This window comes from Perca fluviatilis, chromosome 2 (assembly GCF_010015445.1).
Source record: "Perca fluviatilis chromosome 2, GENO_Pfluv_1.0, whole genome shotgun sequence".
Taxonomy (NCBI): Eukaryota; Metazoa; Chordata; class Actinopteri; order Perciformes; family Percidae; genus Perca; species Perca fluviatilis.
Genome location: NC_053113.1, coordinates 34,811,270 through 34,838,666, shown reverse-complemented (window position 1 = coordinate 34,838,666; position 27,397 = coordinate 34,811,270). Strand labels below are relative to the sequence as shown.

Below are 27,397 nucleotides of genomic sequence, written 5' to 3'. Positions count from 1 at the left end.
TTCATTTCTATTTCTAACCACATGATTTTTTTTTTTTATATTGAAATAGAAAAATGAAAATCACAGCATATTTTAATTTCTCCCATCCCCTTTGACCATGAAAAGGAAAAAAATGCCTTGTATTTCAATTTCAATTGTTGTATTTTAAAACGAAAATCAAATAACCATCGTTTTTTGTTTTTTAAGTCTGTTTATGAAATGAAAATCGAATGAACGAAAAAGTACACGGACCGCTAGGCTGGCGCTGTTGCCTTGGAAATGACAACATCCGGTCTCTGAATATGAAAAAACAAGACTTTTTTCCTTTCTGTTTTCGAGTGATTTTGTTTTTGTTATATAAAATAGAAAATGAAAATCAAAGCATATTTAAACTTTCTCCTATATTATTTCGACCATGAAAAAGAAAAAAAGCCTTGTATTTCAATTTCAAATGTTGTATTTTAAAACGAAAATCAAATAACCATTCGTTTTTTGTTTTTTAATACCTGTTTATGAAATGAAAATCGAATGAACGAAAAAGTACACGGACCCCCCAAAGAAGGGATGTGATGAAAATGCAGTTCATTAAGAGCGGAGGAAGGAAACACTTGCATCATGTTTTTTCATTTCTCAATTCCTAGGGAATTTTAAATAAAAGATCAGGCAAAAACCGCAATAATATTGAAAGACTAAGTTTTATTAACATTTCTTCATTGGTTCTTTTTTGATTTATTGAAAGCAAAATACAAAGTGAATCAGAAAAATTGATTGACAATTACTCTGAGTGCTAGTTTTATGAATTGGTGGTTCCTCGGCCCATGATTGCTTTCTTTGTGTTTCTCTCTGGTCTCAGCAGGATTGTGTAACATTTGGGTCCAAACAGTGCCACCAAGAGGCCAAAACTGGAGGCCAGGATGGCAAATACCTCCACTGCATCTGCATATTTGCCTGGGGAGTTGACGTAAGCAGGGACAAAGGCAACCCACACAGCACAGAAGATCAGCATGCTGAAAGTGATGAGTTTGGCCTCATTGAAGTTATCTGGAAAATTCCTCGCCAGAAATGCTAACAGGAAGCTAAGGATAGCCAGTAAGCCAATATAGCCAAGTAACACTGCAAAACCAACTGTTGACCCAACTACACACTCATAAAATATTTTGTCATTGTAGTATTGAGTGTTTTTATGAGGAGCTGGTGAGGCAGAGACAATCCAAGCAGTGCAGATTCCTGCCTGAATGCAGGTAAGAACTAAAACTGTTCCTCTCTGCTGCACAGCACCAAACCACTTGAGACTGGCTCCTCCTCCTGGCTTGGAGGCCTTGAACACAGCCAGAACCACCATGGTTTTCACCAAAATGCATGAGACGCAAAGCACAAAGCTGATCCCAAATGCTGCATGTCTCAGTTGACATGTCCACAGACTTGGACGTCCCATAAAAAGCAATGAACACAGGAAACATAGTTTAAGTGAAACCAAGAGCAGTAAATTGTTGGCGCGTACCATGGGTGTACTGCGATGATAGGTAAAGATTACCAGGACAACAGCACAGATAATTGTGCCTAGCAACGAGGTGGTTGTCAAAAAGATACCGAGCGGAAAGAAAGAAAAAAGGAAAGGGAAAGGGAGGGGGGGGGGTAGAAAAAAGAAGGAAATTTTTTTTAAAAAAAAAGGGTGGTGGGGGGGGGGGGGGGGAGAAAACCTTTGGGCAACTGGTGCACTCCATGGAGTCTGACAAAAAAAGGGGAAGATGGTGAGATACACCTTAATTTTATGTCTCCAAAGTACAATGTTTAAAAATGAATACCAACTGGTCTTATTGCTGATCTCTCCCTCAGTACAAGGGATGCAGTCGAAACAGCACTCTGGTTCCCCCTTCTTTCTGGCCATGCGGGTACCTGGAGGACAGCTCTCGCTGCACACTGACTGGGGTGGCTGGAGGGAGAAAAATAAATGCCTTTTATTTTACATTACGTCCCACTGCTAAAATGACTTATTGTTGTGACACAAAAAGGTGTCTGGAAAATCAGAAGTAACCTGTTTGGATTCAAAGTTCCAGAAGATTTTGTCTTCATCAAGTATGAGTTCTTCACCTTTTGAATGACTCTTTAACTGCACCCACATTCTGTACTTTAGTTCTTCCATCAGGGAGCCACAGCCAGTTCATGATATCATATATTGGTAAGGCATCACCATTCTCATCAAATGACACTTGATCACCAAATGGTGTCGTGAAGTTGACTTTTTCCAAGTAATACACAAGCTGTGAATATCAGAATAAGAGAGAGAGGAAAATCTAAATATATTATATGACCATGGCGAACACACTGGCACCTAATATTCATTAACCAAACTGCATACTACACTTACTGTATGAACATGTGAAAATATTAACAATTCCAACAAAGCATTATTGTAAAAAGTAAAGTCAAATCACTGATAATACTGTATACCCAGTGACAAGATATTGTCTCTGAACTGATAATACTATCCACTGCTGAAACATCCTTTTAGCTCTTTACTGTGCACTTTTAGATTAGTAATCACATATCTTTAAAATCCTATATCCTAAATGCTACTCTGCAATAAATACTAAATAATATGATATAGTCACATAAACAGGTGGATATCACACCTGCCATGGCTCCAGTCTTTGCAAATTGCTACAGCTGTGTCCGCTGAAAGGCCCTCTCCCAGGCTCACACTGCAGCATGTCATCAAGAGCATACGCCAGGGAATATACAGCCTTGTACACGTTATACTCTGGCCTGAGGTTGGACATGTCCAAGAACTCAGTCTCCACATTCTCTAGATCTTCATTTCCAGTACATAGTGCTCCTCCAGCTTCCTCCCAACCTGTTGGAGGCGGTGCAAATCTACACTGAAATGTGTCTTCCCAAAACTGATTTACCTGAAAAGTATTCAAAATGATGTGTTATAAATAATGACAGTATACTGTTTTATTTTTTATTTTATTGTACAAATAACAGATTGGATTGCAAGGTTTAACTCACAATGCTATTTCCATAGCTGTTGTTGTGTTGTAGGTCAGGACGTATTTGTAACAGGAAGTCCCTGAACCCTGGTATTTCTCCTTGACGGATGGCAATGCCCAGAGTGCCACCCATGTATGGCATTAGCTGGGGGGTCTGCAGCACAGCAGCTGCTGTCCAGGCTTCACTGGCCATCCACTGCAGGCCTGTCACATTCTGCTTCCCCACCTGTGCATTATTGGGTTATCCAAATTATAATTTTTTTAAAGCAAAATGTATATGAAATATATAAATTCATACTGTCATGAGGAGTAATTATTCAATTAAATCTATTTGTTACAAGACACCATTGTATTATTATAACTTGAATCTTTCAGTTTGACAATTGAAACATTAAGTTGTGTAATTATAAGAAGTTTTAATGAAGTTGTATTCCAAGCCCAACCTCTTCGATGAGGTTAATCATGTGACTCTCATGTGCAAACACTATGACCACACGAGCTGTAGATTTCCTCATCACATCCACAATCCTCCTTAGTTCAGCTTGGTCATTGCTCCAAGGCAAAACCTCTACGTAGGCCAGACAACCGCCACCAGTCTGAACCAGGTCAGATTGGAAGGATTGGGCAGCGTGGAGTCCATAGTCATCATCGCTGACCAGCAGACCTATCCAAGTCCAGCCAAAGTGACTGAGAATCTGAATCATAGCACGCACCTAAGTAAATACAGAGTAAAGGAATTAGTGCACAAGTTGGAATACTCTTTCATTGCGAACATGCTAAAAAGGTTCCACAATCAACCATGTTTAATTATTGCATTTCAGCTTTGTTAGCTGAGAACAAACAATTCAATCAATGGCACACAGAATGTGACAGGTATTACATTTTTTCATTGCAATAGCCTATGTTCTTTCTAGGGAATGTTTGAGTTCACATGCTTTTTTATGCTTTTTTATTTTGCTGATTGATGGTCACCTGGAAAGCATCACTTGGAATGGTCCTAAAAAAGGATGGAAACTTTTGCCGGTCACTCATGCACGAACATGTGGCAAAATAACTCACCTGTAAAAGACACAGATTGCACATAAAAAACAACAAGAAAAAACATCCAAAGCCATTTATCAGCTTTTTCAATTTCTTAAGATTGATTAGTTCATGTTTGCAAGTGACAATACATTTTTTTAAATAAATCAACATGATCCAAAAGAATGATGGCAGAAAACTTACCAGAGGTACCCTGTACAAACCATAGACAGTGGAGATGGGAATAGAACTCGTAGAGGAAGAATCACCCACAATCCCTAGGATTGGAGGGGTTCCTACACAGGTCTCATCTAATACAACCTTCTCTTCTTGACCACTGGCTAATGAAAACGCTGCACGTAATCCAATTCCTAGTTTGAGGCAGTTATCATAAAGACTGTATCCAAGAGTCACATTAGGTAGCAGGTTGGGGTTTCTGTTGATCTCATCAATAGCAAAGGCCATGGTCTGAGCCTGCCTGAATCCTAGAACATCAAAACTAACACAAAAATACCACTGTTGGAAAATACAACATGATACAGTAACTGTGCTGACATATACATGTTGCACAATTACAGATTTTGCAAACAATTAAGCCAGTTGAATAGCAACAATTATTACAATAGTCTATTTGAATTAAAGATAAAGGATACTGAAAAAGTGATATGTCTAAAATGGCATAAATGCCCATTGTAATTCTGTCGGTCTGAGTAATATCCTATTATATTAAATACAGTGTACTAATGGGATTGATTTCCCCTAATTCCTGCTTTTTGCTGTTTCGCTGAAATACTCACCCATGGCAGGTAGGCTCTTGTGGCTTTGAGATAAAAGACTGATCAGGGAAGACAGAAAAGAAGTGGATCTGAAACACCCCACCCAGAACCACATCTCCAGCCTTATGCATCCCATTTAGATGAAACTGTCCCTGTAACTGGCACGAAGTGGAATAAAGAGGGGAGGGCACAGCAGAAGAAAAGTAGGAATACAATAACATGAAGTACATGAGCAAGTTGACATAAAAAAATGCCCACATGACTTTCCTCCTGCTTACCCCTTTTCTGACCCAGGGTCAACCCCTTTTATTGACTTGCGGTATTGTTTAATCTTGTACACCACCTATCAGGGCATAAGAATAAGCAGGGGCAGGGCCTAATATGCATTTCATTTGAGAATGATTTTGTTTTTTGTGGGAATTAATGTGTGCTTTTTTAATAAAATCTCACCAAGGCCATTTCAGCAGCCTTTCCAACCCAAATTTAAGTTGGTGATGGCTGCTATGATTGATGTCCATATAAATTTGCACAACAGTCATAATATATTATGTGTTCATTATTTATTTTTTAAATTGTATATTAAATAGACTTTGAATGTATATTGTTGTCGATAAATTGTTTCACCTTCCAGTACAACATCTATGCCTTGTTGTAAAAATAAGAGTTTTCTTCCAAATTGCTCTGCAGTTTAATACCTTAACAGATCCATACTGTATGTATCAGAAGAGCTACTTTATAGTATAGAGTATAATTTCAAATTTGTGAAGGCCAATCATACCAAATCAAATTTACCAAATGCTGAAATCAGTCCTGAGTATGTCCACTAGATGGCAGCAGCATAATACACCTTGATATACCTTCTAAAATTATTTTTAGTATTATAAGTCAATTCACACAATCCACAAGGCAATTGGGAGTTGAAATGTTTCATTTGCAAACCCGTCTTTATACACACAGTACATACATGCAATTCAGGCAGTAGCTCAGGGTTAACCATGGTACGCTGACCTTAGTCTGTCCCATTGCAACGTTCTTGATTTGGTAACTGTATTTCTGGGATTACAGGCAGGAACCTGTAATGGTTCTTTATCACTTATTTACCTTAATACATTAATAGTGAGTGCATTGACATCATGTTCCAGGCAGGATGACCTTACTTGGCTCTATTCCTCCTTAGCTAAATGTAGAAGAATATTGTATCTATTAAAACATTAGCATATTCAAACCCAAACCAAAAATAAACATCTTGGCATTTGATAAAAACAGGACATATATCGTGACATAGAAAATTAAAGTATATTGCAACTGAATTGTTTGATCCTGGACTATGTTCCTTTATTAAGGATGAGCTAGTTCATAGTAATTAGTTAATAGATAGTTAATAGTTAGTTCATAATTATAGTTAAAAGTTAGTTAATAGTTAATAGCTAGTTAGTAGTACAGTGCTAATAGTTACTTTGTTAATAGTTAGTTAATAGCTGGCTCATAGTTAGTTAATAGGCAGTTAGTTAACAATTAGTTAAAAGTTAAATATTTAAAGTTAGTTTATAACTACTTAAAAGCTAGCTAGTTAGATAATATTTAGAGTTAAAAGTTACATAGGTAATAGCTATTAGTTCAGGCCGGTTTTAGCAGACTATTGCTGCTCCGAGTTACGAGGGAAAGCCACCCACTGTTCACCTAAACACACTGCCCACACTGCCATGACACAGAGCTGGATTGAAGTCAGCAAAATATATCTTTAATAGTTCATAGTTAGTTAATGGTTAATTAAAAGTTAGTAAATACTTAAAAATGTGTTGTTTATTTTTAAGTGTTTTTTTAGATACACATAATTTCAAATGTGACATTTTGTTTCACATCTTAAATGTTTCGCTTCACATGTGAAATTAAGCTTTTCACATGTGAAAGATGACATTCCACATGCTTTTTTTTGTAAGGGTAAGAATAATCTTGCATTGCCAGACCTTCCTCCACCGCGCCGCGAAGGAAGGTCTGGCAAGTCCACACTGCATTCCGGGATGGGAGAAAAACGAGCTCTGGTTTATTGGCGTTTCTTTAAATGATTTCTATATCAATGGGTATTTCACACTTTCCTTAAGGTCTCCTAATAGGGTATGTAACTTTGGTTGGGATGAAAAGGGCCCGCTATTTTATGGGCCCTTAACTACCCTGTGAATATGGCCCTATTTGTAACAAGAGATTTTCTTCCAAATATGGTATGCTCATGAATATTTAGATGAGCTGTGCGCTGATTGGTTCGAGCGAACCACATACAAATACAAATACGCTCTGGCCGGCTGCCAGCTGCAGGATTAACTAGAGTATATTTACAGTTTGAATTTCATCACGCCACTTATATTACAGCTACCCCAAGGTCTTATAAAGCTAACAATTGTGTCCGATTTCAATTTAATGCATTTTTGTAAATATGAGGGATTTCGTTAGCTGCTAGTGTCCCTTCAATCCTATGTGTACAGATCGCGGCTAGTTAGCTACACTTTTGGCATAACTAGAGTATATTTACAGTTTGAATTTCATCACGGCATGTATATCACAGCTACCCTAAGGCCTTACAAAGCTTAGCTAAAACTTTTGTGAATTTCAGAGGTCAAGGAGGAGGCTAGCTAGCTCTCATTGATAGAGCTCCATCCAGCTGCAGGCTCTATCAATGAGACTTGCGGACAAGAGGCGTTTATTTCCCCTATCGTTTGTTTAAATAACTCAACACACATATCCATTATAAGATTGACTGGAACCTGTGGTAAGAGATTGCGGGCGTAACAAGCTCGCTGATCGCGCTCTCACTCACACACACCGGCCATTTAGCAGGAAGAGGGGAGGGAGAGCAGCAAGCTGCAGGCCCTGGAGCTCTGTCAGGGCAGCCGCGTTTGGTAGTCCAGTAACACAGAAACAGTGATTTTGCGCGGGTATGGAGCACCGTGGGCTGCCAGCCGTGACGGTGCTCCATCTACCTCACAGCAGGCTGGGGTCTGTGAAGAAGGACAGGCCGGGCGGCGAGGCAGCAACCCAGGCAGCACCGGCCGCTGAACTCTGACACACAGTTTTGCAGAGGAAAGAGGTGTCAATGGGCTTTTGAGGTTCTATGTATGTCCTATTTACCCACCAAACTGTTGTTATTCAACTATGACAAGGTAAAATCGGTTTTGTATTCTATCACCCCTTTAAACCAATCACAATTGTCTTTGGTGGTGCTACACGCGGCAATAACCTCAAGACGGAACTTGTTTTGGAAAACTTTTGATTGGACAGATAGTCTAGCTAGCGGTCTGGATTTACCCTGCAGAGTTCTGAGGAGCAGTTGACCATAGTTTCATAAATCGACCAGAGTTTAAAATGCCAACACAAAGAAAGCGGAAGGTAACGGACATCCGGCCGAAATGAAAGACATCCTGCGGAATTTCCGGCGGCACCCGAACAATTCCGGAAGTGGAACGTTATGGATATAGACTAGGGTAAAAATGAACTTTTTGGACCACTCATTACCCTGAAGAAGGGATTCGATGGCAATGGGGTTCGCAGCAGTGAAAGGAAAAAGTAACATAATGTTATTTTTTATCTTTGAAATACTTAAAAAAAGAGATCGGAGAAGAACACATTTTTTAATCAACATTTTTATTGCTTCTTGTTTCATTTGTTGAATCTAAAATAAAGAGTCAATCACATTAATTGATGCATTTACTTTGAGTGCTGGTTTTTATGACTTGGTGGTTCCTCGGCCCATGATTGCTTTCTTTGTGTTTCTCTCTGGTCTCAGCAGGATTGTGTAACATTTGGGTCCAAACAGTGCCACCAAGAGGCCAAAACTGGAGGCTAGGATGGCAAATACCTCAACTGCATCTGCATATTTGCCCGGGGAGTTAATATAAGCAGGGACAAAGGCAATCCACACAGCACAGAAGATCAGCATGCTGAAAGTGATGTAATTTTGTTTCTTTTGAAGTTTTTATCTCGTCCAGAAATGCTAAAAGGAAAGTTAATGATAGCAAGACCAAATAGCATTAACACTGCAAAACCAACTGTGGACCCAACTACACACTCATAAACTATCTTGTCATTGTGGTATTGAGTGTTTTTATGAGGAGCTGGTGAGGCAGAGACAATCCAAGCAGTGCAGATTGCTGCCTGAATGCAGGTAAGAGCTAAAACTGTTCCTCTCTGCTGCACAGCACCAAACCACTTGAGACTGGCTCCTCCTCCTGGCTTGGAGGCCTTGAACACAGCCAGAACCACCATGGTTTTCACCAAAATACATGAAACGCAAAGCACAAAGCTGATCCCAAATGCTGCATGTCTTAACTGGCATGTCCACAGACTTGGACGTCCCATAAACAGCAGTGAACACAGGAAACATAGTTTAAGTGACACCAAGAGCAGGAAACTCAGCTCTGAATTGTTGGCGCGTACCATGGGTGTACTGCGATGATAGGTGAAGATTACAAGGACAACAGCACAGATAAATGTGCCTAGCAACGAGGTGGTTGTCAAAAAGATACCGAGAGGCTCATAGTAGGAGAGGAACTCAGTTTTCTTAGGAACACAGTGGTCACGCTGGGGGCTGGACCAGAAGTCCTCTGGGCAACTGATGCACTCCATGGAGTCTGACAAAAAAGGAAAGGTGAGATACATATTCATTTCATGTCTCCAAAATACAATGTGTAAATCTGAATACCAACCAGTCTTGTTGCTTATCTTTCCCTCAGAACAAGGGATGCAGTCGAAACAGCACTCTGGTTCCCCCTTCTTTCTGGCCATGCGGGTACCTGGAGGACACCTCTCGCTGCACACTGACTGCTGTGGCTGTAGGGAGAAAAAATAAATCTGTCATCCTATATCATTAAACACTGCTGAAATGTACAGTCCAAATAAGAAAAAAATGCCAGTAAAGGAGAAATGACCTCTCTGGATTCAAAGCTCCAGAAGATTTTGTCTTCATCAAGTGTGAGTTCTTCACCTTTAGCAGACTCTTTAACCTCACCCACATTCTGAACTTTAATTCTTCCATCAGGGAGCCACAGCCAGTTCATGATATCATATATTGGTAAGACATCACCATTCTCATCAAATGACACTTGATCACCAAATGGTGTCGTGAAGTTGACGTTTTGCACATAATGTACAAGCTGAAAAAATCCCAGTATTCAAATAATTTGCAACACAATCTCAACATTTTTATGTTTGTAAATACTATCTGAAAATCAGGCTGTTTATTTTTAACTTTTTTGCACATCACTGGCACAAAACAAAATGGGAATGTGTTTTCTCCTATGTCCTATATAAAATATTTTACTTTGGAAAGAATAAATACGCAGCTTACCAATGTAATTTTTTCATTATATTCTATACTCACAAACCTACATTACGTAAGTACCTCAAGGTGTAGCAGCTGTTTTCAAAAGATAAACAGGTGTAAACTGATATCACACCTGCCATGGCTCCAGTCTCTGCAAAGTAGCACAGCTGTGCCCGCTGAAAGGCCCTCTCCCTGGCACACAACGCAGCATCTCATCGAGGGCATACGCCAGGGCATACACAGCCTTGTAAACATTGTACTCAGGCCTGAGGTTAGATAGATCTAAAAACTCAGTCTCCACATGTTCAATATCTTCCTGTCCAGTGCATACTTCTCCCCCAGCTTCAACCCAACCTGCTGGAGGTGGTGCAAATCTACATTGAAATGTATATTCCCAAAATTGTCTCACCTGAAATGTATAAAAATGTATTCTTAAAAAAATGACAATATATTACTCTTGCAACTTTAGAATAATTTGTAAGATTAAACTCATACCATGTTATTTCCATAGATGTTGTCGTCATGTTGGTCAGGACGTATTCGTAAAAGGTAGTCCCTGAGCCCTGGTATTTCTCCTCGACGGATAGCAATGCCCAGTGTGCTGCTCAAGTAAGGCATTAGATGGGGGGTCTGGAGTACAGAAGCTGTTGTCCAGGTTTCACTTGCCATCCACTGCCGGCCTGTCACATTCTGCCTCACCACCTGTGCATTGCATTATGTGAAAATATATCATATTTATATATAAATGTGTATATATTAGACTTCTGTTAAAAATACAGTGCATTTTGAAGCAAATTGTATTTTTTCTACAGCAATATGAGAAGCACAAATGTAAGAAATGTAAAATTGATCTGAACCTCTTCCATTAGTTGAATCATGTGGATCTCGTGAGCAAACACTATGACCACACGAGCTGTTGATGTCTTTATTAAATGTACAATCCTCATGAGTTCATTCGGGTCACTGTCCCAGGGCAAAACCTCTAAGTAGGCCAGACAACCTTCACCAGACTGAGCCAGGTCAGATTGAAAGGATCGGGCAACATGACGTCCATAGTCATCATCACTGACTAGAAGGCCAACCCAAGTCCAGCCAAAGTGTTTTAGAATCTGAATCATAGCACGCACCTGAATGGATATATGGAATGAGAGGGATTAGAGGACAGACTAATATATTGTTTTAAAGTGCTCATATTATGCTAATTTTCAGGTTCATAATTGTATTTAGAGGTTATATCAGAATAGGTTTACATGGTTTAATTTTCAAAAAACACCATATTTTTGTTGTACTGCACATTTTTGCAGCTCCTCTTTTCACCGTGTGTGTTGAGCTCTCCGTTTCAGGTACTTAGGCATCACACTTCTATTCCGTCTTTGTTGGGAGTCGCACATGCGCAGTACCTAGGTCAGCACTACAAGCCAGTCAGAAGCAGAGTATGAGGGTGTGCCACGCTAGCAGCTAGGCGAGCATTATAACGTGTGTTAATAGAGCTGTCAATAGAGCTGTTTGGAGCAGTTTGTGAACAGTGTTTCTGTTGGAGATAGTGAGTCCCTTTGGGGTGGACTTTGGGCTTTTTCACTTTGTAAACCTATAACGTGCACAAAAAAGATATATAACACAATAAAGGAAAGGGAAAAAGCCAAAACGCATAATATGAGCACTTTAACATAAAATACACAACTAACTTTAGTTAGTGTAACTCATTGTATTATTTATTTGAGTTTCACAATGTAATCACAGTTAATCTTAAGCAAGAAAGTAAATAAGTAAAATGCATTTATACAGTGTTTATCACATATAGAAATCACAAAGTGCTTTACATAAAACATACAAGATGATACACGTTAAAAACAAAATACACCATTAAAATTACAAAGTAATACATAAAGAAAAAGTGCAGACAGGTCAACTAAAAGCCTGTTTAAAAGGTAAGTCTTTAACTAATTTCCACAAGCTTTCACAAGCTTTCTGTGTTGCTTTTAAAACATATTTTTGTTGTTCTTAATCTTGCTAATGGAGTTTCACCTGGAAAGCATCACTTGGGATTGTTCTAAAGAAGGATGGAAACCGTTGCCGATCACTCAGACAGGAACATGTCGCAAAATAACTTACCTGTAAAGAAACATACAGATTAACTCAAGTTACCCATCTCTTAAAAGTCAGACCCAGTCAAAATTTTTTCATATATCAACAATGTTCCACTTTTAAAAATTGCATCAATTCAATTACAGAATAAATACAGATGACAGGATAGGGAACTTACAATGGGCATTCTGTATAAACCTAGCACATTAGAGATGGAAATAGAAAATGTTGAATAGTGGTCACCCACAATCCCCAGAACTGGAGGGGTCCCTAAACAGTTCTCCTCAAGCAGAAACTGCTCCTCTCGACCACTTGCCAGTAATAATGCACCTCTGAATCCAACAATAAGTGCCCCGCAGTTATCGTAAAGACTGTATCCCAGAGTCACATTAGGTAGCAGGTTGGAGTTCTTGTTGATCTCATCAATAGCAAAGGCCATGGTCATGGCATGCCTGAACCCTAGAATGTCAAAGCTAACACACAAAATGTCACTGTTAACCACTAAAAAGAAATACCCCTGAACTGGGTATATAATAATTAAAATATAATAAAAAATATAATTTGTAAAAAAAAAAGAAAATCTAAATCTGTGTTGTAATAATATACTTTTTACAACTGTATCTTGATGTTTCAAAAGTATCACTAAAACTGTCATTCAAATGTGTATCACTCACCACTTACCATAAATACACAATGCAGCTTGAACAGAGTGTAGTTATCACAGACCCATGCTGTCTGCTGCATGTGTGTGAAACTTACCCGTTACATCTGGGCTGTTCTGGCTCTGAGATAAATGTCCGCTCAGGGAAAACAGAGGTGTAGTGGACCTCAAACAGCCCACCAAGAACCACATCTCCAGGCTTGTGCATTTCATTAAGATGAAACTTTCTCCGTAATTTACAAGATGAAGGAAGAGAGGAAGAGAAAGAAAACAAGATAAGGTAGACACACAAGAGCAAATATGTGTCAAGAAATGCCCCCATAACTGCCCTCCTCCTTTCACACCCGTTTCTATGCTTCATACAAGTGTACTTAATTTTATATGCAGGACTATTTGGTCCCCTTTGCATGCTTTACGTCATTGTTTAATCTTTAACACCACCCATCAGGGCTATAGAGGCAGGACATAACATACATCAATTTAATTATGTTAATATACAACAGGTTCTCACTCCCATCTCGTAAAATATGGACGCTTGGTCAGGTGCCTTTGTCGTTGTTATTGCTAAAAGTCTCCTTTAGCGTCATATAACGCGCTTTAACTAAACTAGCTTGGTCAGGACTATTGGCGTCCCTTTTGCAGTTATGTTAAGGAAAAGGTCGTGGGTGGGCTTACATTTCTGTGAAACGCGGGAAGAACGGGACGTTTGGGTTTAGGAAAAGGTCGTGGGTGGACTTACGCTTCCATGACACGCGGGAATAACGGGACGGTTAAAACAGAAAGCGACTTTAGGAAACGGGACAAGCAGGACATTATGTAATGTTAAACAAAATGTTCAATGTTTGCCTTTTGTTTTTGTTTTATTATTGCAAAATTAAAGTCCATCTTGCTTATTATGTAAATACATTTTGCAAATACACATCCCATGATTTGATTTCGTCAATACAACTTAGTTGTTTAGTCATTTATTTATGTGTGCAGGTTTTGAGTCCCAGACAAATATCCCTAAGGGGACAATGTCTAGCTATGCACTGTTCACCAGGGTCCAAGGCGACACGGAAACGTAGTCAAAGCCTGGCCTCCATCTTGCAGCAAAGCCTGGCCTCCATCTTGCTTCCGAAGGCCGACGGAAGCCCACACTGCCATGTCCCCGATACCAGGTCCATGCTCGCTTCACTGACGGATAGGTGACCGCGGCGCAGAACACCACTCTGCTGTCTGCGCCATGACCGCTAAGCCTAAGAGTCCTGAGTTCCCCCCTCTTAGCGGGCCTTGTTATCGGTACTCTGATCCGAATACACATTTCGTTTGCTGACCCCGCCATGTATCCCCAGCATTATGTCTTTGTGTGGTAGTTCGACAGCAGTCGCATTTTCAACTCTGGCTAAGGAAAGCCAAAAGGGTCATAATACGTCACAATTCTCAGGGCGTTTTAAACGCCGTTCTTGGAGCCACCCTACCACGGCTTGTGAGAAACGAACAAATTGCTTCACACAGTGGCTGGGAGGGCACAATACTCACTGCTCTATGTAAACAGACAACACACAGACATGCACGTGTCCGTTCTCGAAATGCTGTGCTGTGTGGAAAAGCATGTTACCCATGATGAACACATTGATGTTGAAGCCAATCACAAATGGCTATAAGCTTCAGTTCGCCAGCTCAAGTTCAGATAACAGCTCTGATGTCAGAGCTGGCGGAGCTGCTGGAAAAATATGCTATAGCCTAATCTTCCTTGTCTCTCCAGAGGAGGAGAATGACGGGTTTTTACTCCCGTTATTTCCTCAAACAGGAGCAAACGGGAGGGATGAGACCAATGGACCTGTCTTTGTTCAACCGGTGCATCCTGGAGCAACCGTTCCACATGCTGAGTGTCGTACATGCACATACATGGTATGGAAAGCCAAAAGGGTCATAATTCGTCAGAATTCTCACTGCGTTTTTCCATATCGCAGTGTGTGCACCCAGTGATTGGTTCACCTCCATCGAACTGAGGGCACGTTCACATTCCGGTCATCCCCAAACACAATTCCTGTGCTTCTCCTTCCTGGGAGTTCAATAGACATTCGGCTACTCTCTAGCCCATCGTACACCCTCCAAATGTATCAAGGTGGTTTTTCAGCCATTACGCAGAGGGCATCATGGTTCTGTTGGACAACCTAATCCTTATGACACCCTCAGGGAGAGCTGCACTCCACATAGTGGAGGCTGTGCAACATCTACAAACACTGTGACACACCTGTGTCCCAGGTTGTGGGGGGGAGATGGGGAAATGCTCCATCTCTCCACAAGTGCTGAAACATTTTACCCTGAGTCTGTCAGGTAGACATGTCGATAAGAACAGACAACATGACAGTGGCAGACCTGATGTCACTTGGGGGTCCCTCTCAGAACGAGCAGAAATCAGATCCCACGCTTGTTCAGATGCTGTGGAACAGGTTGGGAGGGCGAAAGTGGATATGTTCGCCTCACCAGAGAATGCACAGTGTGCAATGTGGTTCTCTATGAAGGCGCGAGACTGGTCTCGCTTTTACCCCTGTTCCCCTGACTCCTCGTCTCCTGGCTCGATTTCAGGAAGAGAGCCTGGCTGTCATTCCATCTGGCACTCGAACACACAAGCGCACCATGGTTCCTGACGCGGAGGGATGTCATCCTCATGACAGCTGCCATATGGCACAGGGACGCACTGTCGCAGCTGGACTGTGCGATCTCCTACCCCGCAGTGATAAGCCAACGGTTGTTGCCCTGGCCGCTGAACAGGAGTGCTTGGAGAGGTTAGGGTGTTTCTTTGCGCTACTTAGGCAACAGCTCCACCCTATGGTTGAATCGGGTATGTTGATCTGTAGCAGCAGAGCCCACAGTGTGGGCCAATATGCTGTATGTGAATACACATATCTTAAGTCACAGAATGACTAGCGGCCTTATTCATTCAGCGTGTTACGCTTGACGGCGGTTCGCTTTCCAGCGAGGGTGTGTGGAGGAAAGCTCGGATGCCACCTTGTGGTAACCTACCCTCAGACACTGGTGGATAATGATTTTGCTAAGTTTTTAAAGCGTATGTTGTGGCCTTTTTTCATCGTGCCACAAGGACTGTGGAGAGAGATGGGTGTTTTGCGCATCACTTACTGACATGTTTGTTGAAGGGGATCAGACGACAGAAATCTGTTGTGCTTTCTCTAGCACCTTTATGGGATTTAATCCCAGTGCTCCGGGCTCGGGGGTTCCCCTTTTGAGCCTCTGGTACAAATCTATCTCAGAATGTTGTTCCTGACAACAGTGTTCCTCATAGCCTTGACTCGGCTAGGAGAGTGAGTGACTTATCGGCGCTGTCGGTCTCACCGCCCTGCTTATTTATTAGAGAGGACGGGAGCGTGGCTACTTCACAGCAAATCCTTCATTCATGTCGAAAGTCAAAACAAACTATTTTGTAACTCCAGATTCTATGAGTATAGGCATAGCCCTCTATGGGCGTTTCCACCCCTGTAGTTTGTTTGCTTTGGTCCGAATTAGTTGGTGAGTTTGTAAACTTGGAGCGATTTGCCCTTGGTTCGGTTTGGTTTGGTTTGGTTTCACACCTGGAAAAATCCAAGTGTTCCGAAATGCACCATTACAAATCACGCAAGAACGTCCACTCCTCTTATTAGTTGGATGTGTCTGGGGGCGGGAGCAAGAAAGTATAACAGGAAGAAGGTCCTGTGTTCTGGACTAGTGCATATTTCTTGCATCTCTATGGTCAAACCAGCTCATTTCATTAAAATGATCAGAAATTTTTTTGCGAGAGACATCTGCTCTGGTCACCGAGACTTCGCTCTGCTCTGCCGGCGTCTGTCTCCAATTTTAGCGGCCGCTGGTTTGACCACGGAGATGCGAGTGACGGACGGCAAGCTTGACCGCAGTCTATTTCTGTGATAAAAACACTGCAAGCTGCTACAGTCTGCTGCATCGCAGATTGCTAAACACACCTGACTACAGGAGACATTAGCTCAGACTTGCGGAGTAGGCTATGTATAGTTGGTGCAGTTCTAGTACGGATCACGTTCTCACCACAAATGAACCGCTCCAGAGTTCGATTGAAAGCGTACCGAAACCACCTCTTCAAGCAGGTCTCGGTACGCTTGTTTGGTCCGCTTTTGGTGCGCACCCGAGTGCGAATGCCGTGTGCTCACCTGCCCTGACGAACCGCACCAGCGGGACAAACAAACTTTAGTGCGATTCAACTGAACTAAAGGCTGTCGGTGTGAAAACGCCCTAAGATCCAGGCCACCTGCTTCACTAACATTGGCTGAAGAAAAATGCTGATGTAGGGTGCAGATCTCTGGTCTCACAGCTGTAATATATTGTAACTGTGGACGTAAGAGAGGCCTGTGCAGGGCACAAGGGCGCGAAAGAAATCTTCACGACTGCTCATGCGCAAGGGATAAACCCAAGAGCAACAGCTCTTAGAGGGCTATGCCTATACTCATAGAATCTGGAGTTACATTACGTAACTATCTTACTTAACCATGTTATAGACAGGAATGGTGTTCTTCTGACATTATACCTGGACGAAGCTCCTCCCATCTTCTGCAGCATCTGTTGTGGAAATTCTTCTTGTTCTCTTAAAAAGTACAGAGTCGCTGATGGGATGAATCAAATTCTTTAATACGTGCGCACTGTAGAACACCTGAAAGTGTTCTCCCCCCTCTCTTCAGAGTAACTCTTCTTATATACAATCCAGTATTTTCAAGTCATCAAAAGCACAACAGTTGCTGTGCTCAGGACAGGAGATTTTTTGAGTCTTGCATTTTACAACATACAGTACATTTCCTGAGCTCTTTTCATGAAATCACACTTCAAGTTTTTCTTTCTTTTTTTTTTTTCTACCACCACCCACCCTCTTCGGAGGACAACTTTATTTTTATTATAGAGCAATATTTTTTATATATACATGATGTTACATTCAGATTTAGAATTACATTCAGTGCATTAACAGTTGCCCCACCATGACCATTCACCCTGTCTTAGTGAGACCCTGGATCCATATAAGGGCAGGGGGGATTTAAAGCACCATGTACGAAGTGTAACACATAACACATAAAATGCGACAAGGTGACAAACAGAACAACAGAGGGAAGTGAGACGGGACAATAACAGAACTGACAAGACAGGACTGGACAGGACAGTTGACAAACACAAGGATGTATTATTAGTAATTTGGTAGAATGATCTACGATTCATATTGGGTGATCACGGTTTTTGAAGGGAGTTGGAAAAACATGTTATGAATAAGTGTGGATGGTGTTGATAGTGTGTGTAGGTGTGTATGAGTAAAGTGATAACTCTAAGGGAGAAATAAAAAAAAAAAAAAAAAAATAAGGGGAAATTAGAATAATTAAATAAATTTAAATAATTTTAAATAAAATTAAATCTAAGACTAGACCAACCTGCTAAACCAACGTTAGCCCCATGGCTGCCTCTACACCTAGCGAGTCACCACTCCCCCATTCTCATATTTTAAGAACGCAAACAAAGAAATTGCTGACCTCAAGGAAGATGTTCGTCGACTTTCCGACGACTTAAAGACCAAAGATGCTTTTTTTACCGCCTGCTTGGACGTGGCTCAGAACCAGTCGCTCCGGATCTCATCGCTCACGGCGGCCTTTCAGGATACCGCGCTATGGGACCCAACCTGCCAGCCAACACCTATCTCCCTGCTCGACACCGATCATTAAGCCACCCTGAACTAAGGTGGTTCGCGGCCAAAAGAGAGCCTCGAGTAGGGCTCCATCGCCTCCTGCCCTCAGCCTCTTCAACCATTTCAATGCCCTGTCGAAGTCGGACCTAGCAGCGGCCAATACGTTTCACCGGCCTCGCCCCACTTCAAAGCAGACTGACCAGCCACCGTCACAGAAGAGGACCGCTACCCCACGGCTACAGCTTCTGATGGACGCGGTGGCCAGACGATACAGTGGTCTACACTGCCTGGACCGGCCAAATGACAACGTTCCTCAAAAACAACACAACCGAACGGTAAGCAATCGTCCTCTTCTTTCTCTTGTCAAATTGCTGCGTCCTGCTGCGTCCGCCGCATCCACCCATGCTCTGCAGCGCCACGTTACATCCCTGCTGTGATGTTCATACGCACAGAGTAGTCAGGATCCGGTATAGGAGACTGCACTACTCAGTATGACACGATGTAAATGATGTTAAATGATATAAATAATGTAAAAGAACTAGGAAGGGCGGGGTATTACATAATGGAGGAGGGAGGTATATGTCTGGTAATGTACACGGCTTGTAGTTATATTTTTGTTGAATTTAGAAACGTTAGAAATGGGGACCAGGTGTCTTCAAAGGCTGACATTTGCTTCTTTCTGTGTGCATTGTGTTTTTCCATTGAGATGTATTCTGAGATTAAATTTGTCCAGTGATTGATGTGGCAAGAATTCTTTGATTTCCAGTTTTGGAGGACTACTTTCTTAGCAACAGCTAGAGAAATGAACAACGGATTCCTGAAGTTTTGCGGGATGTGGATTTTGGAGATATCACCAAGTGTGTTTAGGTTGGAAATCATTGTATATAGCCAGGAAGTTAGTTTTTTGAAGTTATTAATTTTCATAAGTTCTTCTGTGAGCTGAGAACGTTGTAACTTGTTATTGGTGATTCCGATTTTATCTTTGATTTTAAGTCTAAGTTGTTGATATTGAAAGAACCGTTCTCTCCCAAGCCCATATTTCTCTGTGAGTGTGTTAAATGACATGAAATAGTTGTTCTGAAATAGGTGGTGAAGGTGTGTGATTCATTTTTGTGCCCATGTGGAGAAGTAAAAAAGTTTGTTCTGTAACATGAACACTGGATTGTGCCAGTGTTGAGTGGTGTGAACTTGTTTAATTCTAGTGATGATTTTGTGATTTGGAGTTGAATAGATGGCAATGCATTGGCAGAAGTTGGATTTCTTGATTGATTGTGGAGAGGAAGGGGAGATCTGCAATTGGGATGCTTGTGCATTGGTTTTGTTCCAGTTCCAGCCATGGATAATTGTGCTTATGTATATTAATCCATTTAACCATGTACTGTAATTGATTTGCCAGGTAGTAATGATGGAAGGTTGGTGCCTCAAGAACCACCATGTGATTTTTTTATTTTGTAGTGTTGAGAGTGATATTCTGGGTTTTTTGTTTTTCCAATAAAATTGTATTGTTAATGAATTGAGAGTTTTGAACCATTTGTCTGTAGGAGTGATGGGGATCATAGAAAAAAGGTAGTTAATCGGGGTAGGGTTTTCATTTTGACTGCAGCTATTCTTCCAATGAGCGTGAGTGTCTGTTTAGACCAGCGTTTATATTCGTCTTTGATTTTCCTGAGAAGGGGAGTATAATTGAGGGTGAAAAGTTCTGACAGCTTGGGGGAAATCTGAATCCCTAGGTACTTGATGTTGCCTGTGTGAAGGTGGAGGGAAGTGTCCTGAGCTCCAAAATCCCATGCGTCTTCTGAGAGGGGTAGTAAGATTGATTTGTTCCAGTTGATAGTGTAATGCGAGACATGGGATAATCTGTTGATGATATTGAAAGTTTCTTTAAGTGATACCTGTGGATTCTGTAAATAAAGTAAAAGATCATCTGCATATAAACTCATTTTGTGTTGTACGTTGGCTACCCGAATTCCTTTGATTATGCTGTTTTGTCGTATTGCTGCTGCGAGAGATTCAATGAAAATGGCAAAGAGGGAAGGCGAGAGAGGGCATCCCTGTCTGGTGCCCTGATGCAATGTGAAGGTCTGTGACATGATTCCGTTAGTGGTAATGGTGGCCCTGTGTGATTTGTACAGTGTTTTAATCCAGTGGATGAACGACTCTCCAAACCCAAACCTGTGAAGTGTATTGAATAAAAATGACCAGTTTACTTTATCGAAAGCTTTTTCTGCATCAAGTGAGATGATAATGGTTTTCTGTTGTGTTTCTTGTGATATATTGAATAGGTTGAAAAGTCTGCGTACATTATCTGTAGCATGTCTATCTTTTATGAAGCCTGTCTGATCTGGATGAATGAGTGTGGAAGTGACTGTTTCTATTCTGATTGCTAGTGCTTTGGTGATAATTTTCAAGTCAGTATCAATAGTGAGAGAGGTCAGTAGCTAGAGGGGTGAGATGGGTCTTGTTGGGTTTTAACAGTAATGTCATGGCTGCTGTATTCATGTGTGTGGGTATGGTGGAGGAAGTTTTTATTTCAATAATTACTCTGTTGAATAATGATGATAATATGTCCCAAAAGTGTTTGTAGAATTCGGCTGGCAGTCCATCTGGTCCGGGAGATTTGTTACTAGGAATCTTATTGAGGGCTTTGATAAGTTCATTGAGGCTAAAAGGTTCGTCTGGAATGTTGGTTTGTTCTGCAGTTAATTTTGGTAATGTCACACTGTTTAAGAAGGTATCGATTTCTGATTGTGAAGGTTAATGAGTGGGGGAATAGAGGTTGCTGTAGAAATTCCGAAATATGTTATATCCTGTGGGATTTGATTAATGTTTCATGTGGAGTCCAAGATGGCTGGGATGATTGATTTCTCTTTCTTGTGTTGGAGTAGATTTGCTAAATATTTACTGTTTACTTTATTACTGTATTGAAAACCATTATATTTCAGTTGCTGGATTTGAAATTGTGTTTTTTTCTGTATAATATCGTCAAGTTGTATTCTAAGTTCTTTTAATTCCTTTTGTCTTGGTTCACTGGGATGGTGGGATATTTCATTCATTAATTGTTAGATTTTTTCTTCTAATGTATTTTCCAATTGTTGTTGCTGTTTTTTCCTATATGAAGAGTATGATATAATTTATAAAGAGAGCCTCATCACCTTTTCTTTTGTGGCTTGGTATGGGCAGCTCTTAGAGACTAACAAGGCCAAACTGCGGAGAGTGATCACCCGGGGTTAATATGCAACAAAACCCATTCAGTTTCAAGCGAAGAAACTTAACTTGAAGCGCCATTTTCAAACCACACACCCAAAATTAAATGACACTTAACGAATTCCAAAACATGTTGCAAAGGGTTGTGCATGTTGTAAATTTCATTGTTTTGACTGGCATCATCAGTCACCTGAACACTTTGAACTTGCAGCTTCAAGGGAGGGATACACTTCCAAGCAACATGCTGAATGCAATCAGGGCATTCCAGATAAATGTAACTGCCCAGTAAATACCTACAGATAATTAATGAATATCCCAAAACTCAAGGCTGTCACCACAAATGACTCATCTCTGCAGCCGCCAGGTAGTGTTCAAGGTTTCTGCCCGATAAAAGGATGTTTTTCCTTTGTCACACCAAGTGCATGCTCTTGGTGGAATTGTTGGGCCTGTAAATTTAGTGAGTGTGGATTAGACCTACTCTTATTGTATAGTGTGCCAAGATAATTTTTGTTATGACTTGAAACTATAAATAAAATGTAATTTAACTGAATAAATACTGGGAACCAAAACTCACAAAGTCACAGTGTATGGAGATGATATTTAGCTTGAAGCATTGGTTTTGTTGATGACCGCTGCTGTTTCGCTTACTTTGAGAAAAGTAGCTTCCCGAAATTTTAAATAATCCTTTGTGGGTTACCTACTAGAACAATTACAACAGTCACATAAAAAGTGGTTTGATTTCATCTTTGAATCTTAGTCAGTTGGAAACTGAGGCAAAGCCTATCAAAGTCCCTCAAATGCTAGGGAACAAGAAGAAGCAAAAAAGGGCAATAATGAATAATCGTTCTCAGAAAAACATTCTTTATTGCTTCAGGTTTCCTCTAAATGTATTCTTTACAGTAAGACAAGCTTCGTTATTTGTTATACATTGGCCATATCAAGGGCACATCACTACTGAGGGAATGCAAAATACATACCGGTTCAGACTAGTTAATCATTTAACCATAACTGCTACTTTTATGACTTGGTAGTGCCTCGACCCATGATTGCTTTTTTTGTGTTCCTCTCTGGTCTCAGCAGTATTATGTAACATTTCGGTCCAAACAATGCCACCAAGAGACCAAAACTGGAGGCCAGGATTGCAAATACCTCAACTGCATCTGCATATTTGCCTGGAGAGTTGACATAGGCAGGGACAAAGGCCACCCACACAGCACAGAAGATCAACATGCTGAAAGTGATCAGCTTGGCCTCATTGAAATTGTCTGGAAGATTCCTTGCCAGGATGGCTAAGAGGAAGCTAAGGATAGCCAGTAAGCCAATATAGCCCAGTAACACTGCAAAACCAACTGTGGAACCAACTACACACTCATAAACTATCATGTCATTTTGGTATTGAGTGTTTTTATAAGGAGCTGGTGAGGCAGAGGCAAGCCAGGCAGTGCAGATTGCTGCCTGAATAGAAGTCAGAACCATAACTGTCCCTCTCTGCTGCAAAACACCAAACCACTTCAGACTGTCTCCACCTCCTGGCTTGGATGCCTTGAATACTGCCAGAACCACCATGGTTTTTACCAGGATGCATGAGACACAAAGTACAAAGCTGATCCCAAATGCTGCATGTCTCAGTTGGCAAGTCCACAGTTTGGGACGGCCAATAAATAGCAGGGAACACAGGAAACATAGCTTTAGTGACACCAAAAGCAGGAAACTCAGTTCTGAATTGTTGGCCCGTACCATGGGTGTACTGCGATGATAGGTGAAGATGCCCAGGACAACAGCACAGATAAATGTGCCCAGCAATGATGCCGTTGTCAAACAGATACCCAGAGGCTCATAGTAGGAGAGAAATTCCATCTTCTTAGGAATACAGTGGTCACGCTGGGGGTTGGACCAATAGTCCTCTGGACAACTGGTGCACTCCATAGAATCTGAAAAAAGGGGAAGATTCAAATTATTTTCTGCTTTTTCCAAAAACTAATTCTCAATTTCAACTAGTCCGGGTCACTATTGCAACATATAGGACATTATCCCTATTACCTGAGAACGCTGTTATTGATGTACAATGGGGCACCACTGCCGGGGACAGAACCCAGGTTTCTGTAGTGATTTTCCCTCAACACCAACTGGGCACCCGTAAGGGGATGCATCCCTGAATGCAAATTAATACTCCATAACAAATCATACACTTTAAAATGAATACCAACCCGTTTCATTGCTGATCATTCCCTCAGAACAAGGGATGCAGTCAAAACAGCACACAGGCATTCCCCTCTTCCTGGCCATACGGGTACCTGGGGGGCAGCTCTCACTGCACACTGACCTGGGTGGCTACAGGAAAAGAAGAGTGAAATCACTGTTATTCTACACAATGTGATGCTGGTATTGTATGTGATACTAACGGAAACACAACAATAAGGAGAATCAACCTCTTTGGATTCAAAGTTCCAGAAGATTTTGTCTTCATCAAGCGTGAGTTCTTCACCTTTGGAGGCCGACATTTTAACAACCCCTACACTCTGAACTTTAGTTCTTCCATCAGGGAGCCACAGCCAGTTCATGATATCATATATTGGTAAGGCATCACCATTTTCATCAAATGATACTTGATCACCAAATGTTGTGGTGAAGTTGACCTTTTCCAAATAATACACAAGCTACAAATCAGAGAGAGATAAATTTAATGACAGGCTTATAATGTACAATGTTCTTGATTGAATGAAGTGTGTTAATGAAGTGTATGAAAAACATGACAAATACTTTTTCTATATTTAATCTACAGTAAGTATTGAAGCACCATGAATTTTAGTATGTAAACACAGGTTAATTAACATTGTTAAAACAAATAAAAACTATTTTTCCTGCTGGGATTCAATATTTCCTTTCATTTTCAAAAACAAATCATTAAGGTTAATAGCTGGCATACTGATATTGATTTTGCAAAATGTATTATATTCTGCTCTCACAAAAGGGTGTTCAGTATGTACCTCAAGGTGTAGCAGCTGTTTTCAAAAGATAAACAGGTGGAGTGTAAACTGATATCACACCTGCCATGGCTCCAGTGTTTGCAAAGTAGCACAGCTGTGCCCACTGAAAGGCCCTCTCCCTGGCACACAGCGCAGCATGTCATCGAGGGCATACGCCAGCGCATACACAGCCTTGTAAATATTGTACTCAGGCCTGAGATTAGAAACATCCAAAACCTCAGTCTCCACATTCTCTAGATCTTCCAGTCCAGTGCATACCTCTCCCCCAGCCTCCACCCAACCTGCTGGAAGTGGTGCAAATCTACACTGAAATGTGTATTCCCAAAACTGCTTCACCTAAAATGCATTAAGAAAACATATGTTAACAGAAATAATATCAATATATAATTCTTGAAGTTCCTCATCAGATTGTAAGGTTAAACTATCACCATGCTATTATCATAGCTGTTGTTGAGGTGTTGCACATGATTAATCCTTAATAGGAAGTCCCTGAGTCCTGGTATTTTGCCACGACGGATAGCGATGCCCAGTGTGCCGCGCAGGTATGGCATGAAAGCCGGTGTATGGAGTCCATCAAGCAATGCCCAAGCTTCACTGGCAATCCACTGAAGAGTTGTCACATTCTGCCTCACCACCTGTGCATTGCATAAAACTAACCTTTTCCAGATTTCTGTGAAAAAATTACAGTCTATTTCCCAACATTTAATAAATTTCAACCAAAACTACACAATTAATCTCTGGGAAAATTTCCTTTCATAATAAAAGTACAGATGTAATTACATTGTTCAGAGCAAGGTGATTTATTTAAATCACGGTCTGCTAATTTTGATCTGTGTTCAAAAACAGCTGAGTAATAGTCATTGAAGTAAACCGTCCAAAGCATATAGAATTAGTAAATGTATAAAATAGGTGTGCAGATGAGCATAAATATCTGCACAAATGTTGCCGTATTTTGCAATGGGCAAGAATACATAATTATGCCCCTCCAAAGTTCTTAAATCTCAATTCCAAATGATTCCCTGTTTTCTAATGCTAATTTTATTAATTACAATTTTTTTTACAAATAATGAACCACAGAATCAGGTGTAAACAGGTGAATTAACGTTAACAGGAAAATAAAAAATATTTTATGGAATTTCATAAAATATTTATGCTATGGATTCATAAATATAAATTTTCATCCCCCAACCTCTTCCATGAGTTGAATCATGTGGATCTGATGTGCAAACACGATGACGACACGAGCTGTGGATTTTGTCATCACTTCCACAATCCTCTTTAGTTCAGCTGGGTTGTCACCCCAGGGCAAAACCTCTGAGTAGGCCAGACAACCTCCACCGGACCGTGCCAGGTCAGATTGAAAGGAGCGGGCAGCATGGAGTCCATAGTCATCATCACTGACCAGCAGACCTGCCCAAGTCCAGCCAAAGCGTTTTAGAATCTGAATCATTGCACGCACCTGAGTGAATACAAAATGGAGGGATAGTGTATATGCTGGAATATGTCTTTAGTGGAAATTTAGATTTTTCACCTTTTTACATATAGTCTTTTCAGTTATGCACAGAGCACATATATTTTATGCACACAAGATTTGTTTAATTGGCAAGGCTTATTTTCAAGTTTGCTATACTTGAGACATGTATGCAGTTCTTATTTTGCTAATAGTGTTTTACCTGGAAAGCATCACTTGGGATCATTCTAAAGAAGGATGGAAACCTTTGCCGATCACTCAGGCAGGAACATGTGGCAAAATAACTCACCTATAATGAAACACACATAATGCACACAGGTTGTGCATCTCGTGCAAGTTCGTAGACACATTCAAAACATTTTACTCATTATAACAATTTAAAAAAGCAAGTCAAAAGGACACAATAACTTAAATACAAAAACACTTACAATTGGCAGTTTAAATAAACCTAGAACATTGGAGATTGCAATAGAAAATGTTGAAAAGGGATCGCCCACAATCCCCAGGACTGGAGGGGCCCCTAAACAGTTCTCCTGAAGCAAAAACTGCTCTTCTCGACCACTTGCCAATGACATCGCAGCACTGAAACCAATAGCAAGTGTAGCACAGTTGTCATAAAGACTGTATCCCAGAGTCACATTAGGTAGCAGAGTGGAGTTTTTGTTGATCTCATCAATGGCAAAGGCCATGGTCACAGCATGCCTGAACCCTGGAGGGTCAAAGCTAGCACACAAAACATCATATTAATCACTAAAATATAATACATTATTTATAATCATTCATGCATCTTGTCTGCTACATGTTTGTGAGACTTACCCTTGGCAGCTGGGCTGATTTGGCTGTGACGTAAATGTCCGCTCAGGGAAGACAGAGGTGTAGTGTACCTCAAACAGCCCACCCAGGACCACATCGCCAGGCTTGTGCATTGCATTAAGATGAAACTTTCTCCGTAATTTACAAGATGAGGGAAGAGAGGAAGACATGGAGCATAAAGCGGAGGAAAAGATAAAAAGCATGAAAAGATAGATACACAAGAGCAAATATATGTTAAGAAAAGCCCCCATAACTACCCTCTTCCCTTCACACCTGTTTCTATTCTTTGTACGAGGTTGCTTAATATTATATTGAGGGCTGTGTCATCCCCCTTGCATGCCTTACGACACTGTAATCTTTAACAACACCCATCAGGGCTATGGGGACAGGACATAACAGATCAATTAATCATGTTAAAGG

General features: G+C 40.9%; 1 protein-coding gene and 2 pseudogenes across 1 annotated transcript; all 3 read right to left on the bottom strand.

The window, feature by feature from the left end:
* Nucleotides 1–772: 772 nt before the first annotated feature.
* LOC120571970 lies at nt 773–5,003 on the bottom strand (annotated as a pseudogene).
* Nucleotides 5,004–8,486: 3,483 nt separating this feature from the next.
* Nucleotides 8,487–13,051, bottom strand: LOC120571983 (annotated as a pseudogene).
* A 9,672-nt stretch (nt 13,052–22,723) lies between these two features.
* Nucleotides 22,724–27,147, bottom strand: LOC120571978 (extracellular calcium-sensing receptor-like). Its single transcript, XM_039821150.1, has 9 exons — nt 26,981–27,147; nt 26,593–26,887; nt 26,367–26,453; nt 25,883–26,152; nt 25,122–25,328; nt 24,754–25,029; nt 24,186–24,363; nt 23,914–24,036; nt 22,724–23,637 (listed from the first exon to the last, which is right to left on the bottom strand). Exons 1-9 carry the CDS (start codon nt 27,145–27,147, stop codon nt 22,724–22,726), a joined length of 2,517 nt encoding a protein of 838 aa, XP_039677084.1.
* Between the last annotated feature and the right edge of the window lie 250 nt (nt 27,148–27,397).

Bases quoted from the DNA above. Each gene is read 5' to 3' on its own strand.
- LOC120571978 (XM_039821150.1), bottom strand. From the start codon at position 27,147: ATGTCTTCCTCTCTTCCCTCATCTTGTAAATTACGGAGAAAGTTTCAT. The intron at 26,454-26,592 runs GTAAGTGTTTTT...GTTTCATTATAG, and splicing joins GTTTATTTAAACTGCCAATT to GTGAGTTATTTTGCCACATG. The intron at 25,030-25,121 runs GTGATAGTTTAA...AATGCATTTTAG, and splicing joins ACAGCTATGATAATAGCATG to GTGAAGCAGTTTTGGGAATA.